The sequence below is a fragment of the Syngnathus floridae genome, chromosome 2 (assembly GCF_059516105.1).
Source record: "Syngnathus floridae isolate MCC-2025c chromosome 2, RoL_Sflo_1.0, whole genome shotgun sequence".
NCBI classification, from domain to species: Eukaryota; Metazoa; Chordata; class Actinopteri; order Syngnathiformes; family Syngnathidae; genus Syngnathus; species Syngnathus floridae.
In genome coordinates, this window is record NC_142414.1 from 23622162 (window position 1) to 23642390 (window position 20229).

The following is a 20229-nucleotide window of genomic DNA, read 5'->3' on the forward strand; positions in this document are numbered from 1 at the left end:
GTTATATGACCACAATATTGTTAATCGAACATCCTCGACCCTGTTTCATAAACATAAGAACAATCACATTCAATTTACTTGCTTAATGCAAATAACAAAGCTTCATTTGCTTGTATACATTTTCAACTACCGGTAAAGATGCTGGATTGATGTAGGTGTGTGTGTCTGTAAATGAGGAAAATTATGCACCAAATTTGTTAGGAACTACTTTCATAGCTTTTACAATTAGTTGAGAAACAAATAGAAAATAGTCATTCAGAACATTTGAATCTCTTGCGATTGGCTGACGACTAGTCCACACACACAGACACACACACACGCACACACACACACACACACACACACGCGCGCGCACGCACGCACGCACGCACGAACGCACGAACGCACTCACACTAAATACTAAATAATATCAAAATGTCATATTTTTCCCTGATGCTGATTCCGCATCACAGCTTATTTTGATGGCTTTGATATTAAATTTCTATCTCGTGCACAAGCTGAGCGTTGGGGAAAACAAATGAAAGGATGCGAACAAAGCAGCCTGAAGCAACACACTTTTTGTTTTGTTCTGCTTTTTGGAGGCCAAACGATCACAATTACTATTCTTTCCGTACGGTCAATGTCTCTGATGGCGGCCTGCAGCAGAGAGACAGCTGTCAGGAGTCTCTGGTAGGCCAGACGCAGGAAAGCCCGAGGGAAGAAACAAGGTAGGCATGAAGCGAGGCACATAAAAGAAGGCGTGTGAAAGTTGACAACCGAGTAGAGCAGAGAGAGGGGGAGGATATCGATGCTGAGATACAGGCAATTGATAGAAGAGGAGGATGAGAGGCAGAGGAGGGAGGAACAGAGAGAGGCCGATTTGGATTCCTCCTCGCTATACATGCTGTGATTGAGAAGACTGCACTTCAGGTGCCTACACGCAAAAAAAAAAAATCCACAATGTACAAGACATATTAGATTTCCCCCTCCGTTTTCAAACTCGCACTTCCAAATTATGTACAATATGACTCTGGTTGCCTCCTCGTGTCAGTGGGTGTATGCTTTTAAAGGGTCAACACTTTTAGAAACAGACTCCATGCTGCGTGGCAAACTAAGCACTTCTTTCCACTTACCTGTGTGTTGCTATGGTGACCAAAATATGTATCAGCTGAGGCGGCAAATGTATAATAATGACTCAAAATGTACTCCCTTTTGAAAAGATAAATGTGGGGGTTCGTACTTCACAGTGTGGATACTGTGCTGTGGGAGCAGCGGATACCGAAGGTTATTTTTAAACTGAATGTGCTTGTGTTAATGCTCACGCATAGATACACACAGTTTAGGTTTTTCTACACGAGGATTTTGCAGTGGCCAGTATGATATGAAACGCTGATGTTAAAAAATGTGAGGGAAAAAGAAAGCTAAAGAAACAGAAACTGCCTGTTCGTAAGTGTGGAAAAATGAGGTCGATCTAATAATAATCTCACTGTCTGCCAAGACTGCCTTGTGTGGATTGGGATTAGACAGGAATGGTCTTTTTTTCTCTTGCCCAGAAGCCAGTTGTGGCACTTACACTAGACATGTCTTTGTCTTGTTAGAAAAAAAATAACTTCTTTGGAGGTTACCGAAGTATGACCCATTTCTCTGAACCCGCCCGCCCTGAGGGAGAAATAAAGAGAAAAAGAATAGATCAAAGACGAATGATCTGTCAGTTTAATGAACAATGGTAGACATCAACATTGGAACGATAAAATGACAGTTTTAAGATTCTAAAATTCATGATTCAAGGTTCAAGAGTTTTTATTCACCATGTTTGAGCCAAACAAGGAATTTGACTTCGGTAAATCACAGCCTCTGTTCAACATTTAGGTAACTAACAACACTCAGGACATGTGAAAAATGGCAAATATTCTCAAACATCCCCTGATCTTAAACTCCCAAGAGGGCAAGGAAAAACTCAAAACTCCAGCTAGGGGAAATGAGAAACCTTGAGAAGAGACCACAGATGGGAGGGTCCCTCTTCCAGGATGACCAGGCTGCAATGGATGCAGAGAGGACACATAGTACAAACAGTGTAGACAATTCAAAAAAGGTATGGAGAGTAGGATGTTATTGCACAGCAATGACTCTGAGACTCTAAGAGTGGTGTGAGTTCATCAGAGCAACAGCCTAGGGGAAGAAGCTGTCTCTGTGTCTGCTGGTTTTGGGGTACAGAGCTATATAACCCCGTCCGGAGAGGAGTAGTTCAAACAGACTGCAACCTGGGTGAGACGGGTCTGTAGAGATGTTACTTGCACATTTCCTGGTCCTGGACAGGTACAAGTCTTGGATAGATGGGAAGTTGATTCCAATTATCTTTTCTCCAGTCCTGATTGTCCGTTGCAGTTTGTGCTTGTCTTGTTTGGAAGCCGATCCAAACCAGACAGTGATGGAGGTGCAGAGGACAGACTGGATGATGGCAGTGTAGAAGGTCTTCTGCAGCTCCCGCGGCAGGTTGAACTTCTTGAGCTGTCTCAGGAAGTATAGCCTCTGCTGGGCCTTCTTCCGGACAGAGTCTATGTGGCCGGTCCATTTCAGGTCCCGAGAGATTGTGGTTCCCAGGAAATTTAAGGTATCTGTGGAGAGAATAGTATTACTATGGATAGTGAGGGGTGAAAGTGGTGAAGGGACTCGCCTGAAGTCCACTGTCATCTCCACGGTCTTGAGCGGGTTTTGCTCCAGGTGGTTTTGGCTGCACCAGTGGACCAGCCGCTCCACCTCCTGTCTGTACACAGTCTCATCACCGTCCTGGATCAGTCCAATGAGAGTGGTGTCGTCTGCATACTTCAGGAGCTTCACAGGAGAGTCACCTGAGGAGAAATCGTTGGTGTAGAGAGAGAAGAGCAGTGGGGAGAGGATGCACCCCTGAGGGGCTCCAGTATTGCTGGTCCGGGTGTCAGATGTGATGCTCCCCAGCCTCACACGCTGTCTGCTGTTGGTCAGGAAGCTGGTGATCCACTGACAGGTGGAGGCAGGCACCGCGAGCTGGATGAGCTTCTGTTGGAGGATGTTAGGAGCGATGGTGTTGAACACCAAGCTGAAGTCCACAAACAGGATCCTGGCATACGTTCCTGGGGTGTCCAGGTGGTGCAGGATGTGGTGCAGTCCCATGTTGACCGCATCATCCACCGACCTGTTTGCCCGGTAGGCAACTGGAGGGGGTCAAGCAGGGGGCCCGTGACATCCTTCAGGTGGTTCAGCACTAACCTCTCGAACGAGGGCACCTCACACAGCTCCAGGGAACGGTTGAAGATCTGTGCAAAGGTGGGTGCCAACTGCTCAGCACAGACTTTCAAGCAGGCAGGTGACAAAATGCTGTTTGAGAATATTGAATCTTGTTTCGAATTAATGGTTTGTCTTCTCTGCTATCATGTACTGTACCCTTGAAAAATAGCATAATTTCTGGAGCCAGATCCCAATTTAACTTGAGAAAATTGCCTTGGTCTCTGAAATGCACTGATACATTTTTGTCACATAATCCAATTTAAAGATAGGTGCCGGAGCACAAAAACTTCGCTGAACTGTGGAATGTAAAATAAAAATCTATAATTTTTTTACCCCACCGGGATAAAGAGCAGTGGACAGCCCAAAAAGCCCTTCAGCCGTTTGTCAGGAGAGCAACGTTTTTAATCAGTGAACCACAAAAAATGCATGGCACCATAGCCCTGGGTCAAAAAGTGGAGCAATGATTTACTATGGGGACTAGTTCTCGCAATACTTCATATTCACTTTTAACTACGGCTTGCATCCTCATGAACGAAAGCAAGAATACTAAAAAAAAAAAAAAAAAAGTCTAGCATTATAATTTGAAAAATTACGATTCAGCTGGATCGTGAGGCAGACCCCTCGATACATACTACATTGATGAAATAGATGTAGGAGGGTAGTATGTTATGTTCTAATAATTCCTTCAAATTAATGACAGTAATTAAAAAACAAATAACTTTCTGCTAATTACAGGTACTTAAGATCGTACATTTTGTGTGACATACTTTATTTGAGAACACACTCAGCAGGAAGCCACCCACTCCATTCCCTTGAGCACGATGGTAGCATGAACTATTTGTTTGGGTTTAAAACCTGAGCTTGATCGAGGCTGGATGGATAGTGATTTACAAAGTTGCCTTCCTCTGGTGAGTTAGTGATGGCAAACCGACTGTGTCAGGCGATGATGACACTCAGGATTCTGCACATGAGCTGCTGGTCAGTCTGTTCGTGAATTGTGTTGTTGGAGGGTAGAGTGTGGAATTGTGGGCAGCTGGTGGGATGACTTCAGATCTGAATTGTGACCCAATGCACAAATGCTAGAAGCACTGGCCAATGCAACTTTGTCAGCCGTGGAACGTACCATATTTTCACTGCATTGTATTTTAAATCAATGAGAAAAAAAAAAACAATGTACTGAATAAATTGATTAATCAGCCTGCCCCAGAAAACACACCACACACCATTTATTGATTAAGATATCATATTGTAATTATATACTCTACAGAGAGGTGTCTAATATCTTTTTTAAACACTCGTGGTTTGAGTCGTGTAAGATGAGGTTATTTGAAGTGTTCATTTCCCAAAAAGCGTTTATAAGAAAAGTTAGGGTTCCAATGTCATTTGGAAGTTAATTTTACAACATCCATTTCATCCAAGTACAGTAATGCATTTCAAAATTTGTCGGGAGATCTTCCAAGAGAGACCAAAAAGGTCCCTTAAGAACACATTTTATCTCACCCTCTTTTGCATTCCTTTGGTCAGCCAAAGCTTTGATGGTAAAACATTTGCACTTTAGACAAGACTTTATTTAACCATTGCCAGCAAGTGTTGAGTAGTTTCTTAGGTGTTTTATCCTCATTTTTCTCAATTATAAGACCATCACAACTCTCATGCATGCCCTCCATTTTTTACCCCATTTCCCACATTTGAAGATTATAATTGTCACTGGATTGGAAAATGATCAGGTTTCATTATCTCCAAGAGGGTGCCAAAGATTCCTTAAGCTAACATTGAGGATCAAGGTGAAGTTCAAATTTAATCGGCCGTGATAGTGAAACCATTTAAAAGATGCAATATTTAGGAATTTATTCATTACATTAGTTCTTGAATGGCAATTAAACCCTTGCTACTGGAAAGTTAGCTGTGGGAGACCTGCATCCCATATTTTATTGATCCATTTTGGGAGGTGTTCCATACATCTTTCGACTGGTTTTGCAACTTTGGTTAGATCCGTGCATTCATTGGATTGGCTTCTTTAGGTTCTGACCATTCTGTAAATGTTTTTATTCAACACTTTATAGAACAGGCATTATAATATGCACATGGAATTGAAATGCTGTAAATCGTATTGCCTTTACCAGATGAAGCTAAAGTACAGTGTGTCTTCTGCAAAACAGAACTGGCTATCACAACTGCTTGTATAAGTAAAACTTTGGAAGCCAATTTAATGTAGCTTACCACCAATAGTTATGATGAATCGTATTCCTTCCAAATGTGGTCAAGGACACCCAGGAAAGCATTTTCATTCACTTTATTGAACAAATCGTTACAGAGTAGCTTAAAATAGTTTGGAGCAATATACAGCAGGTTCAAAAAGTATTCATCATGGAAATTTGCAGTGACAATATGAGAAATAATTAGATATACGATATATTTGGATATATTTGTCATTCGTAATTTGGCATAACAGCATTTTTATTTGCATCCAATATTGGAGCCACCCTGTTTTTCCCAATTGAAATGCGAACAACATTTTTTGTTGGTATTATTATCAAGTATGTACTACATAAATAATAATTGGAAGCTGCTTTGCAAATTTTCATCTATGGGAAAGAGTTCTCGAATGTAACAATCCCTTTTTATTGTCTGTAAACAGTTTGCTTATATTGTTAATTGAACACTATATTATCACAGTTTCTTGTTCCTCCATAATTGAAATCAAATTAAAACATTTGGGGTTTATCCATCTGATAACAAATGCATCTTCATTTCGATTTTCCACAAAGGTTTGAAAGTAATTTATCTGGAGGATCTTCAACACAAAAGAGACAAAATCACACTAATTAATTATAATTTAGATGATTTAGTGGTTTCCAAATGAGGCAATCCATTATGAAGTTAAGCATTGAAAAATAGACTAAATCCTAACGTTTTCCATTTTGTTTCCATCCATCCATCTTCTTCCGCTTATCTGGGGTCGGGTCGCGGGGGCAGCATTTTATTTCATTCTGAACAATCAAACTCAGCCATCACCCCACCATAACCACCCACCTACCTGCTTACACACACACACACGCACACACGCGCGCTTTCCTCCCCTGCGGTCAATGTCCTAGCGAAGCATCACCCGCCATCTGGTGCAGTCGTTGAGGTCTCATCTGGCCTTCTCAAAGACGAGCCACACGACAAAACACTTGCAGCTTCTGAAGAGCCTGTTAAACCAGTTTAGCCCAAATTTCAAATGGATATTACATCTTGGGCTTGTGGCAGATCTTTATAGGAAAGAAAATAGTCTGTGCCACACTGTTGCTGCATGCTGTGTGCAGTCTTATTGCTGGGTAAATTAATAACAATGCTTGCAACTCTCTTTCAATCCCACTTTTGTGCAAAGAAAAAGCGTAGCAAAAGAATCTGAGTAAATAATCCATCTGTGTATTTTCCAGTTGGCAAGAATTCATTGTTAGGTTGCAAAGCACAGATCTGTCAGCAGTTGGCATGCTTTAATGTGGAAATGAGTGACTCTTTCTTGCCAGCTCAAAGCGTCTTGGCAAATAATGTGACAGTGTTGTTCTGTGACACTCTTAATCTGTCAACCACACCAATTGTTGGACCAACAAGGGATTTGTAATAAATGCATTTTATAAGAGAGAACCACTGAAGAATCGCTATTTAAATAATTTCACTTGTCGTGCCAAAATAACAAGTGGTGCAATACAGTAATCCCCAATACGGCCTCTGATAAGATGATCGGCGTTATCTATATTGAAAGTAAAACCAAATGAGAAGCAAACAAGCATTTTAACTGTCTTCAGTTATTAAACTCAAAAGGCACAATTAAAAACACTTTCATGAAACTTACCAAACCAACATGATAAATAACTAATAATGTGTCAAGTTGATTATTTTCAGACCATTATAAATTCCAGGCAGTTATCCACTTATTTAATTAAATGCTTGTTGATACTTATTTAAAGGCACCAGTTTACTGAGCTGATGAAAATGTATTTAATGGTACTTCAAACCTTCTCTTTAATTGGGTATTTCAGGTAAGCACATTTATACATTATACAGTGGCATAAAAGAAAGCATTAGACCTCTTCTTAAATTCTTAATTTTTTGTCATGTGTCTCCACATTTAACATAATCAAACAAATGTAAATATAACCCAAGAAAATGTCAAATTTATTTTTTGAAATATTTATTAACTACATGCTCATGTGTGGAAAAATGCCCTCTTTATAAATCATGGATTGATTGTGGGTAATCCAAGAAAATAATCTGCAAGATTAGATCTGGAATGTGTTACAAAGCCATTCATAAATGGTAAATACTCCACTGAACCACACAGTGAACGCCCCATAGCTATCGCATAACATAAAAGCTAATGCATAACATCGTTCATATTCTTTATCTTGTCATTGTGTCATTCTGATTTGTCTCATTTGAAGCATGTGAAATGAGTCTTCAAAAGACTAGTTTTTAGTATATCCATCCCATCACTCAGCTAGCAAATAAATTTTGGCCTGCGACAAACTAGTGTGACAGACAAAAAGTAACAGAACCATGTAGAGTCTATGAGTCAGATGCAGGTGAAGGTAATGTGTCACCCCCTGGCTTCTCTGTCCCAGCTCATTCCACCTCATGTTTGCTTATGGCCAAGCATGAGAGCATCAAAAGTGACCTTGCTTGTAGTAATCAGTTTAGCCTTTTCTGTGTTTTCGAACCACATACCAAATCTTTAACCAGACCAGTTTAAAAATCCTAACCATAGATTTTTTTTAGATATTGGTGAATTGCTTTAGATTATTTGGTTTAAGAATATGGATCAGCACCACACAACTTCAAAAGTTGCGCAAGTTGCCATTCTGTGTGTCGCTTTGGTATGTCTCAAGGATTTATTAATTAGCATTTTGATCAAGACAAGGAGAAAGACAAGGGGAAATTCAATTATAGGACATATTTGTTTGCATTCTGTTATGTGGTGAAATGTTTGCACACACTACCAAATTTTAGAACTAAATAATTTGCTTAAATCTTATTGGTTTTTGAAAACATTTCACTGTGAGGCTTGGTACAGTCTGGGCTGATAATATGTCAATCACATAGGTTAAAAGAAAAGAGTGATATTCAAAGATTTAGTGAGACGTATCACCCAAAATTAAATATATCGATTAAAGAGGTAACCTCGGTGAGACTTTATTTCAACAAGATGTGTCCTCATTAGACATGCTGCCCCAGGAAGCCAGGGGTTAGATGAAATCCACTGGAGACCAGATGCAGGTGGTGAGGCTAGTGGAACAGAGCCAGCAGGAGGAAGGTGGATCCTTTTATCTGATCCACAGATGGTGATGAGAAGAAGCATAGGTCAGAAATACAGAATTGGTCTTTTAAAAAAGGAGCAATGATTGCTTGCTAACACATGATCAATCTCAATAGCTAGCATTAGAAAGTAATGTTTTGTACAGATTTAGGGATGGATTGGGTTCCGAAAGGTGGAAAAAAATATCATGACATATCTAAATAAGTATGTACATATTGTTTGTCTACAAATGAATGAATGTTTTCTTTTTGAAATTGAAGCAAACTGCACAGATAAAACAGGACTGTTTACAAACTTAGACCAAATTAAACAACCGATAAATTTAATAAACCGAAAATACACGTTTAACATTAATTTCCCTGACAGTCTTTTACCAATAAATACAACTGGAAAAAAAGTGTTTGGGTGAACTCTAAGACATGATGATGATCTTAACTTGTAACAGCAAAAACATTAAGTGTTGTAAAGAAGAAAGTAGCAAACAGAGACATAACCTTAATTGAATGTTCCAGCAGTTTGCTTAGTGACCAGAGGATACAAAAACTCAATGCACACTCCAACGATTTAAACCAAAGTACAGGCTTCCCAAGGTGACCTGACTCTCGATAAGTTGTTCATTAGTTGAGAGGTGATAGCGGGCAAAATTACTTTGCAAAGACTCTTAATGGCAATGTCATTACTTGTAATTTGGATGTAGATTGGAACAGTTCCAATTAGGGTCTAGGGATTCATTCATTAGATAACTTGTTGCTTTTTTTATGTTTTTCGTTTTGGTGAAACCTGAGCCAGCCTAACTTTCTGAAAAAAGTGGATGGAAAGAAGGCACAAAATGCATATATCCATATCGCTGGTGTTGGGCCGAAAACCTCAAGAGTCACAATTTGGTAAATTTCATGTTTTTAAAAAAAAAATCATCTTTACTATTTGATCACACACATCCGCTCTCTTGATGATGCAATTTAGCTGAACAGTAGCTGTTTTGGGGGTCTCCTATAAAGTGACTATTTTATATCCTGAGGTGGTATCTCCTTCAAGCTCAGGTTCTCTCTACCAGAGACCTTATAGTTTCTGAGCCAGATCGTTGCTGTTCCCAGTATTGCACTCTGGAGATACAGCAGATTTAGATTCCTTCCAACTGAGAAATTGATTGCTGCCGTCCTGCCATGTGTTCATGTGTGCCACTGTCAGGTCAACATAATAACTCAGCCAATAACAAAACACCATCTGGGACTTCTACTATGAAACAGAACTTCACTCATGGAAGTACTCAAACCAGTAATGCAACAAGTCTGTATAATGCATAGCATATCGATGTAAGTGAAGCACATATAGTATACCAGTATAGTATACCAGATACAAAGCAAATGCTGTATATCCCAGAGAGGCCATGAGCAGCACAAGGATAACAGAGCAATCTTATTGGACACTTAGTAACTGCTTTGAGGCGATTCCCTTACATCGTTGCAACACCAATTTCTTTTCCTGCCAATTATTTCGCCTTTCATCTCCTAGCAGGAAAAAAGTCCAATATTTCTGAACTCGCATACAAGTAATAACTCAAGCTGACCAAATCAAGGTCATATTTAGCTTACGTTTGAATCCTTTGAGCTACAGCAGTTTAACAGCAAAGATTTTCATTCACAGGCAATATCATCCACCCAGGTTTCACACATATTGCTTTTTTAAAGAGAACATAACCCCAAAGCCGAAATATAGGAGACGTTTTTTGAGTTGCAAATTAAACCCTTAGGCTCTCTCTGACAAGAACCAATATAAAATATTTTAAGGGAATGAGTATCTTTGTTAGCCCAATATAATTCACCCTTGCAAGTCAATTACCAGAGCAGTAAAAATTATGTTTTTCTATCATCGGTATGAAACACCTAAAGAGCATAATGAAGACAAATACTAGATAGTATGTAGAAATATAAGAATATTTTGAATACATGTTGAACTATTCTCAAACAAATGAGTACTTTGTTCATATTTTTAAATATATTAACGTTTAATGAATAATAATAAATATAATGAGATCCTGAAGCAAATTGCATTCACAATCTCATGTCTTGTTTTTACCTTTCCTTTCAAATGTAATGCAATCCACACATAAGCGCAAGTGGATCCACTTTAATGCTTTTCTTCAAGGTGATTGGCTCGTGCATTAACGCTGTGCCAAAATTAGTTTTAGAGGTTTCCTGCCTTGTTCCGCAGCACCTTGACATTTCTTCAGTACAATCGTGTTACCAGTCCTTAAGAGCTTTTCCTTTCAGGCCTATTTTCAATTAAGCGAACAACATGTGGTATGAATACTGCACTCCCTTGGACCAAGACACAATTTCAAATCTTCATGCAAATATTTTGTTTTGTGGCGTTTATGGAAGGCAGTTTTCTGAATCTGATTTGACTGATTTGAGACTGAGATTTATGAATGAATCTGAATTGAATCTTTTTTTTTTAATATATATATAGTTTCTGAACCAACACAATGAAACTTAATTCATTCCCTAACCTTGTAGCTGGAAACTTAAAATGTTTGTAAATCCAGGTAGTAGTAGCTTTCCTATTATAATCAATGGAAGTGCAATTATTCTGTATATATGTTAAATTTCTAATCACTTTGTAGTTGAAATACACTACAGTATACGTACAACTAAATGAAAATATACTTCAATATAAAGAACAGATCCTCCATTGGAAAAGAGTCTCCTTGAAAAATAATGTAGTGTGCCCTATTTTTGTTTCGGGCACAAGTTAAGCACAAAGTCTAGCGGAAAAACTGAACTTTCTTTCTTTTTGCTAGCTGGTAGAATTGGGTGTTATGGGGTGTTTGTGCTGTTGTGCGCCGTTGTGGGATGGAAGTAATATCTCGACACCACTGATTTGCATCAAATTCAGGGTATTGCCAACGCACACTCATTGACATGCTTGACATTGTGGAAACCAGTAATAGACTCGCTGGAGTTATTTGCATGACATTGGCAAATAAATTGCATCACTCCCCATGCTGATGATGTCGTCGGCCATGTATGTGACATGATTGGAGACAATCTTGTGCAACTATCGTGTATCAGTGTGAATCATAGTTGACACGATTTTTTCTAAAAACTCATTTTACTTCAAATAGTGTATGTCAGTAAATTGTTTATCATAAAAATGCTTTTGATACTTTAGCAAAGTAAATATCAGACAACATTAAGACTTCTCCTCAATAACTAAGGTGATTAACTTCTACCAAAGTTAATTTCTGTTAAGACACTTGTCCTTTTCATCAATATTCCTCTCAGGTATTTTGTACTGTGCAAAACTATTCACCCTGGTTTGGCTTGGCTCAAAATGAAGTCACTGAAGTGACACAGCTTGGAGGGAAAGTCTTCATGTCGAAGCAGGACATATTATACTCTACATAATAATAACCAGCTCTGTGGGCTAGTGGTAGAGTGTCCGCCCTGAGACTGGAAGGTTGTGAGTTCAAACCCCGGCTGGGTCATACCAAAGACTATAAAAAATGGGACCCATTCCCTCCCTGCTTGTCATTCAGCATAAAGGGTTGGAATTGGGAGGTTAGATCACCGGGCGCAGCACCGCTGCTGCTCACTGCTTCCTTCAGGGATGGGTTAAATGCAGAGACAAATTTCACCGCACCCAGTTGTGTGTAACAATCATTGGTAAACAAATAAAATAAAAAAAATAAGAGTCCCACCAGACAGTTTTGCAATCGTATCTATGCAAAAAAAATATTCCACGGTGCTTGCCGTGACGCTCTGCATATTGTAAACGATCTTTCAGCGTTAAAACTACATACTTGTAGATTTATGTGCACTTCTACTGCTCTCAGAATGTTGAAATTCCATTTTTTTCTTTACTCTCAGGCTTTACTCCTGGTGTCCTACAATTCATTTTTATCTGATTTCAGATGTCATTTTGGTTGTCAAATAAAAAGAAAATACAGTTGGGAGGTCTGACAGGATTGTTATTATGCAAGCTGCTTCATCATGAAATCAAACAGCTGAGTGCTAATAAAACATTTATGTTAAGTGGACATTGGCTCAATATGCTGACTGAGCCTCGGGCTTTGGGTCCAGCTAGTGACAATTGGCTGCAGATGCCAAAATATTGAAATAACAAAGAAAAGCAACATCACTTACATTTGCTAATGTAATGGCTCATTTTTCAGACGATGAGGTTAATGTTCCAGACCATGCCCACAATTCACAAAATCCATGAAGTAGTATTTATGGTATAAACTTTCTTGCATACCCTTCCTCAACAGCAAACAACAGCGTATGCATGCATGTGAGGTGGCAGGTGTGAATATTGTTCCCTTCTGTCACCGGCCACACATTGAACACAACAGCAACTATGACAGTGGATATGTTCATGGCTTTTAAAGGCCAGTCTGCTCTTTTGAATGACATGCAAGCACAGTACGACAAAGTACTACAAGCTGGCTATTTCCTGGCAGGAGCATTGTTTACTGTAGCGTGCAGGGTTGGTGTCAGTTGAGGCTACTGCTACTAGGTGTGTGTGCAAGGTATGTGTTTCTGATGAATATATTTCGTTACTGTTTGTTCAATAAAGCAATTGGAAGTGCACCAGCAGCTATTTCCATCCTCCCTCTTCCATTACAATTTATTTCAACTAGTGGTGGTAGACTATAATCAGTTTGTGATCAATGTTTCTTTTACTAGAGATGTGCAGTTGAATAACCAGTTGAGTAACTGTACTGCGGAGGATTATTTTTCTATTATAACATATTGCACGCTTGAAAGATGGTACAGAAAGCAAAGCACAACTTTCTTGTGCACACTAGCTCTGTTGATGCTAGTGTTCAGTAGATGAATGAATAAATGATCTGTGTACTTGTACTGTGTTGTATATGTCTTGACTTCTGACTATCTTTTGTTGTTTCTACTCAAAATGTCACATCGACATGCCAGAGACTCCAAATGGGAATGATAGTCCAGCGCTATAATTTGGCATATTTACAAGTAAATGTTAATTAATATGCACTCTCCCCTTACAAATAAATAAAAAAATAAATATATATATATATTTTTTAAATAAATAAATAACAGGGTATTTTCTACTGGCATATATATATCGTCCATCTCACCCAGGTTGGCGCTGCTTGAATGCATTCCTAAGAGCATGGAGTTTCAAAAGCGAAACCAGGTTCTGGATCTCAAAGGCACCATGAAATACAATTGAGTCTGTTTTCAATGAGTCTGTGAACTGTGGAAAAGGTTAAGGAAAATAAATACAACTGTCACTACATTTTCTTTATGCTTGTTTCACATAGCTGTGCTTTTTAGCAACCCTTGTGTTAGTGTTGAAGTCATCTCTTAAAGTTATGCTATATTTTTTTTATTTCTTCAGACAGAATCCAGAGCAAATACAGTAGTAGAAGTGCAGAGATGACAGAGATGTACTTTGTTTATCATTGATTATTTGATTTTTATTTTATTCATTTTGTTTGTCTTTTTTTAACATGCAAAATATTTGAAAACACTTTAGCTTTACACATCCTTTAGCTTTATTCCAACTACCAGTTTTATGTGCAGACAATCCAAAAGGTAAAGCTCTCATTTTACAAGTGAAATTATGCACTCACCTGTGGTCAGGAGGCTTGGGTGATGATGACCTGCAACCCTCTTACTTCATCAGCTTAAATATCAGTTGAATACACAATCGAGTAATGTAGTAATAGACGCAGCAGCATCTGTGTTTTTGACTCTATTCAAAATCTGATGGTCTAAATCCTCTGTTTGTTATAGCATACGTATATTTTGTTGCAAACTGGCTCAAATATTAATTGGTTATCGGGATGGTGAACAAGTCAATACAACATTGTATTTCAGCACAGGAGTGGATATTAGTCAGTAACATATGACTTACTCAGGAAGTATTATATTTAATCAGTTATACCGGAGGCTTGCTGAACTTTTTCATTCGGACCTCGTGTCCTTGGAAGCTGGGTGGGCTTGCTGATAGATAGATGACCTTTTGATTCGATTCCACTGTCCTGCTCCCTTCTTTGAACATCACAGCATGCAGTTAGAGTATGTTGTTCCATTTTCAAAGGTCTAAATGCTTAGACTTTGAGCGCAGTACTCGGTATCAATCATTTTTTTTATGTTTATTAAAATGCTGTCTCATTGATACTGCAATGACAAATTTAAGAGCGGATGGACTGTCACAGTGCTTCATTAAAATTATTGTGACTCAAGTCACATAATGTACCTGAATAGAGGCTAGAACATGTACTTCCCCTAATTATCACAAATATGTATGTACGTAGTATGTTCATCGCCACTGTGTGAAACAATATACAGAGTAGGTGCAAAGCTGTATGCAACGCCTTCGGTGTACTACTGTAATACCTGGCTCAAGTCACAACATTTAATAATTTATGACAAATAGGCCTAAGAGTGACAAACCTTGAATTAGGATCTGCTTGACTTTGGAGTAATATCAACAAGTATTAGCTTTTCTCATTGGCCTGTCACACAGCATTTTTCTTTTTTAATGTTTCAACTCTGTTTCCCATCATTTCTAAAACGATCGATCGAAACAAGCTTTGCCCTTTTTCTGCACTGTGTGTCACTAATTTACCCATCAACGCTTTCTTTTTCACTCTCATTTTTATCCACGTTTACCCCCCATCCCCACTCCCTTGCGACAGCTCAATAAATTGCTTGTATGCTTGACCTCGAAAATGTTTTCACATGTAAATGGAGGTTTCAAACAGGGGAATAACGAAGATCTGGAATTGACCTGAAACACATTTAAAACGAGGACTGATGCAATAATTGCCAACCAGGGTGCCATGAGGTAGCATCTGGTGTGGTTCATAATTATTCAATTATGGTTTATTTTTTCCTATAATTGGTATTTATATATACCTTTGTTCATCTACTAACATCTACTACAGTCAACAGTGAAGAATTTAATCTGAGTAGATTGAATCAAGATCATTATGTCAATTGTAACTTTAGTCATCATGTAAAAAAGGTGCCTTAGCTCAATAAACACCATATTAATTTGTAGATAATATCAAGAGTTATGACATTTGTTGACAGACCACATATTGTGATCAGTGCACATTTATATTCTTCATCTTCTGGATTTACCATATATGCTTTCTTGCCTTTTCCAAAAATGAGCTAAAGGTTGGCTTAGTTGTTGTGGACAGGGATTTTACCATTGTTGTGGATGAAAACATTTTGTTAACCAAGTGGGAAACGTTTGCATATATATACAGTGAAGAGTGAAATAAAGAAGATGCATATATGGGGACTAATTTCCTGCTTCAATCATCTGTTTTGCAGTGGAATTCCAGGAAAGAAGTGTGGGGTCATTATCCTAACAGCTGAGGAGCTCAGCAACTGCAGGGTCAGTAGCCAAACATACGTGCACTCACACACCCCTCTATGCACACACTTGAGCTGTGCCCCAATAATAGGATACACACACACACACATACACACACACACGCACGCACAACTGCAGCAAAGTTTTAATGGTCCCAACTTTTGAGAGGAGTGTGAACTGTGACAAATGAGCTGGAGTTCAACATGTAAATCACTTAGTCAGGGCTCAAGTGTACATTTTTTCCCGGCTATGATGGTAATATAAATGTCAAATTCCCAACAGTGTTGATCCACCCATACACGGCATGAATGATTTAATGATACTGCTATAGTTATTTGTTTTCAAACAGCAGTGGTAAAAAGAATTGAACTACAGCAGCATTGAGTGCGGAGAAAATTTGTTCTTGTGAACTCACGAATACCGCAAGAATTCAGCTTGCATGCAAGGTTATTATAAATCCAATGGAAGGTAAAACTGAGGCTGGCATGGTCATCATCTGTTAAATAATTTCACAAACATAAACATGCAACTAATACATTTTTGTTGACGGTGGGAATTGGGGTCAGGAGCACTGTGGATCACCCCCCCTCACACACACACACACACACACACACACACACACACACACACACACACACACACACACACACACACACACACAAATATAGTTACTGACAGTGTGCTTTTAAAATACAGCATATATTTTTCAGATTGATGATGAGGATCATAATGATTCGGGATTTGGTCACCAAATTAGCAGGTGCTTCGGGGGCGAGGCTGGTACGTGCGCCGCCACGCCCAGATGAGCACAGTACAGACCCAAACACACTAGACTAGACTTACGCTGACAGAAAAATGAAGTAACGCTCGTTATCGAGTGAACATGTGCCAGTCTACCAAAATAGAGAAGCTTGTGTTATTCCCAGCCATTGCCATTCATATAATATATGGATCGTAACTTCAGCTATCGTGAGGTTATATACTGAGTATCTATTGAAATTAAAACTGAACGTTCAATTTACAGTACATTTGACACGTGTCATTAGCGTGTCTGCATTTGTCCAGTTGTTCCCATTAAAAAAGGAGCACTGACAGGATATTTGGGACCAGCCCACTTATACGTACTGTAGTCAGATTGATCTGATTCATATTATTATTTAACCATGTATGATTGTCGCTTTTTCTTTAGATGCGGACAACTTTGAAATAAAACTGGCATGTAACACAGAGATAAAGTGACAAGCGACCCAAACCCAACAGAAATATTGTGTGTTCCATGTCCGTACTTGTAGTATGTGGACACTGACAAATCCAAATGCAATGAATTCTATATTTAATCATTGACAATCTTTCCAAACTATTCCTCTACCATACCAAGGATCTAAAAACAACAGACCTAATAAACCAATGTCTCATTAATGGATGTAACCACTCATAAATATACATGAGGCTATTCCCCATTCCTCCATGACTATATTACAGATGATCCGTGATAAAATTTGCTTCTCCCTCTGATAAAATGTATACTTTAAATGAAACACTGGCCTGAATTCTCCATGTAATATATGCAGTCATTATGAAGATGAGGCTTGACTCCTTGCCGACTTGGGATTTCGCATCTCCATTATACAAGTTTAACTACGACAATTGCTTTGCATTCAGATGGGGTGCTGTGTTATAAATTACTTTGTCTGTGTCACAAAAAGCTGTAGTCTGGAATAATAAGATGTGCAACACAGCAGGTTGCTGCCTTCAAAATTAAATTGCACCTTAAATGATATTTTCATCAAGCCTTATTTGTCTTCTCTCACAGGATATTGCTACTATGCAGTTGTGTGCCAACAAGCTGGATAAAAAAGACTTTTTTGGCAAGTCAGACCCCTTCCTGGTTTTCTATCGCAGCAACGAAGATGGAACGTGAGTCTGAAAAGCCTCATGGGTTACTATTAGCGTGTGAAAATAAATGATTCTGGTTTACATTAATTATGGTGCTATTTGTGGATATCTGGGATGTGTGATTGAAGCATTCCTTTTGTTTTTAAGCAGTGTATGGGAACCCAATTCCTAATCCATTCGGGGGTTTGGACAGCTTTGCCAAATCTTGACAAGCAGTTTATCATTCAGTCACGCAGGCAGATGACAGATCTTTGCAGGTTTACATGACTACTGTCATGTTAACAAAATTGCATCCAGTTTCATTTTTAAACAACTTAATACAAGATATTTGTAACAATATACATTACTTGGTGGTTCCAAAGTCTATTTTCTCATTCTTTCAGTTGGAGAGGCAGACGTTTTCTCACAATTTACTGGAATCATGCGCAGTGGTTATATATTTTATTTGCAGGAGTTAATACTGTGGAGTTGAAGTACTTTAACGTTTGCTTTTTGGGGGCTAACCAAACAATGTTGTCATCTAAATAGTAGTCATATGTAAAATGTTATAAATTCTTCAAAGAAAGCTTGAGGAAATTCTTTGAGGACTCCGGTTATGAAAAAGCTGTGTGGGTAAACAATTTTCACATTACTTCCATCTGGTTTTACTTGCGTGTCATTCGTATTCAAATAACTTCTTGAAGCTTGGTTCTTTGTCCAAGCAGAACCCCATCTGCTCATGTCCTCTAGACACATCCCTTTAAATGCTGTGTAATTATCATCAAGAAAGCAAATGAGCACTGTTTTGCCTCGTCTGTGTGTTTCTCAAAGTGTTTTCCATTTTTTGGGCAGATTCACCATCTGCCATAAAACAGAGGTGATCAAGAACACGCTGAACCCAGTGTGGCAGCCCTTCACTATCCCTGTTCGAGCTCTCTGCAACGGCGACTATGACAGGTCAGAAAACAGCTGCCCGAGTCATGCATAAATGCATGCAAAAATTGCATAGTGAAATGTTGGCTGTTTTGATCGTCCATGTATTTTATGCGTGAATCATTCCCCCTATATAAACTGACATAGGAACCCTGAATACACCGGGAGTCGATGACATCACCTGTTGCCGGGGCGGTCAGAATAATGCCAGCAGTCGGTCATTTTGTCCCGGGGACCAGCGCCGGTGTTATTGAGATCGCCTCGGTTTACACACTGCACTCTGTATTACATTGACATTCCGAGTGTGCCGAGCAGATGTGATAGCCACTCGCAGGCAGGTGCGCACTGCATACTATACTTAATACCTTTCACCGCTCCTGTCTAACTGCACTTGTCCTTGTGGGAATAAGATCATCGTATTAAACACCTAAAAGTGTGAACATTGGATTACGATGCATGGCATTTCAAATTTTTCTCAGCGCCAGTAAAATAAAACAGCAATCCTCAGATGATGCAAATCTTTCAACATGTGATATAAACCGGGTGCTACTATCACGTTGCCCTTTTTTTCCCTAGCCAGTATATCTCAAAAAGCAGTGGATAGCGGAATTACTGGAGGCCATTACTGGCATATTTTACAGTTGGTGCTCTCATGAGACACCACTACTTTACACGTGGGAAGAAATTTAAATGTTAATGTGTGAGCTGAGTAACACTTATGATCGTATTACTACAGTGGCCCTGAAGTGATAAACACAAAAGCAACAGCAAAAAACATGAAAACAAATATTAAAAATGAAAAAAGCTCGTAAAAAATAAATAAAATCTAATCAGCAAAAAAACAGCAAATAAAAATCTCACAAATACAAAAAAAACTAAACTCCTCATCAAACACAGGTCTCATTTTGAAGAAAGCACATTTTACGGAATAATTTCATGGTCAAAGACGAACGGTACACATGGTCAATTAAGTCGTCCCTCTTTTCCGATCAGCCATAAGTCAAACTCCACCACGCACCAACCGCATTCGGTATGAAAATGTCGTTGTGGTAGGTCATTTGTTTACAATTAGCTTAACCCCCCCCCCCCCCCCCCCATGTTTTTTCTTCATTTTATGTTGTGTTTAGTTATCTGTTTTCGTGTTCTGCACTTCAGGGCAACTGTAGCTTACAGCAAAAATGCACAATTAAATGGAATAGACAAATAGGCTACACAATTCAAAATAAACTTAACAACTGAAATAAAAATGTTGTTGGCAGCCACAGCAAAAAAATCTGGGTTTTTTTCTCACACAGTTGCCTAGCCTGTTGTTGCTAGGCAACATAGGACCGGGCTCTCCACTGCCCCACATCAGGGGGAAAGGGCAAATTCCACAGGGACACTGTCAGTAACATCAACCCCAACTGTATAAGTATCATGAATTTCATTATATTCATTTTGCAATCGATGTGAAAACCATGTCTCACCCGAGTGCCATCACAACAGTGTACAAGAAATTTCAGCTA

At 38.9% G+C, this 20229-nt stretch overlaps 1 protein-coding gene across 3 annotated transcripts in view; it reads left to right on the forward strand.

The window, feature by feature from the left end:
• The window catches only part of cpne9 (copine family member IX), a 56125-nt gene that overhangs the window by 22772 nt on the left and 13124 nt on the right, over positions 1 to 20229 (forward strand). For all 3 annotated transcript variants that reach the window (XM_088368721.1, XM_088368722.1, XM_088368723.1), the window contains 3 exons: positions 15874 to 15937; positions 17730 to 17833; positions 18644 to 18748. In XM_088368721.1, coding sequence (XP_088224847.1) covers positions 15874 to 15937; positions 17730 to 17833; positions 18644 to 18748 — 273 coding nt within the window. The remainder of the gene's footprint in view (positions 1 to 15873; positions 15938 to 17729; positions 17834 to 18643; positions 18749 to 20229) is intronic.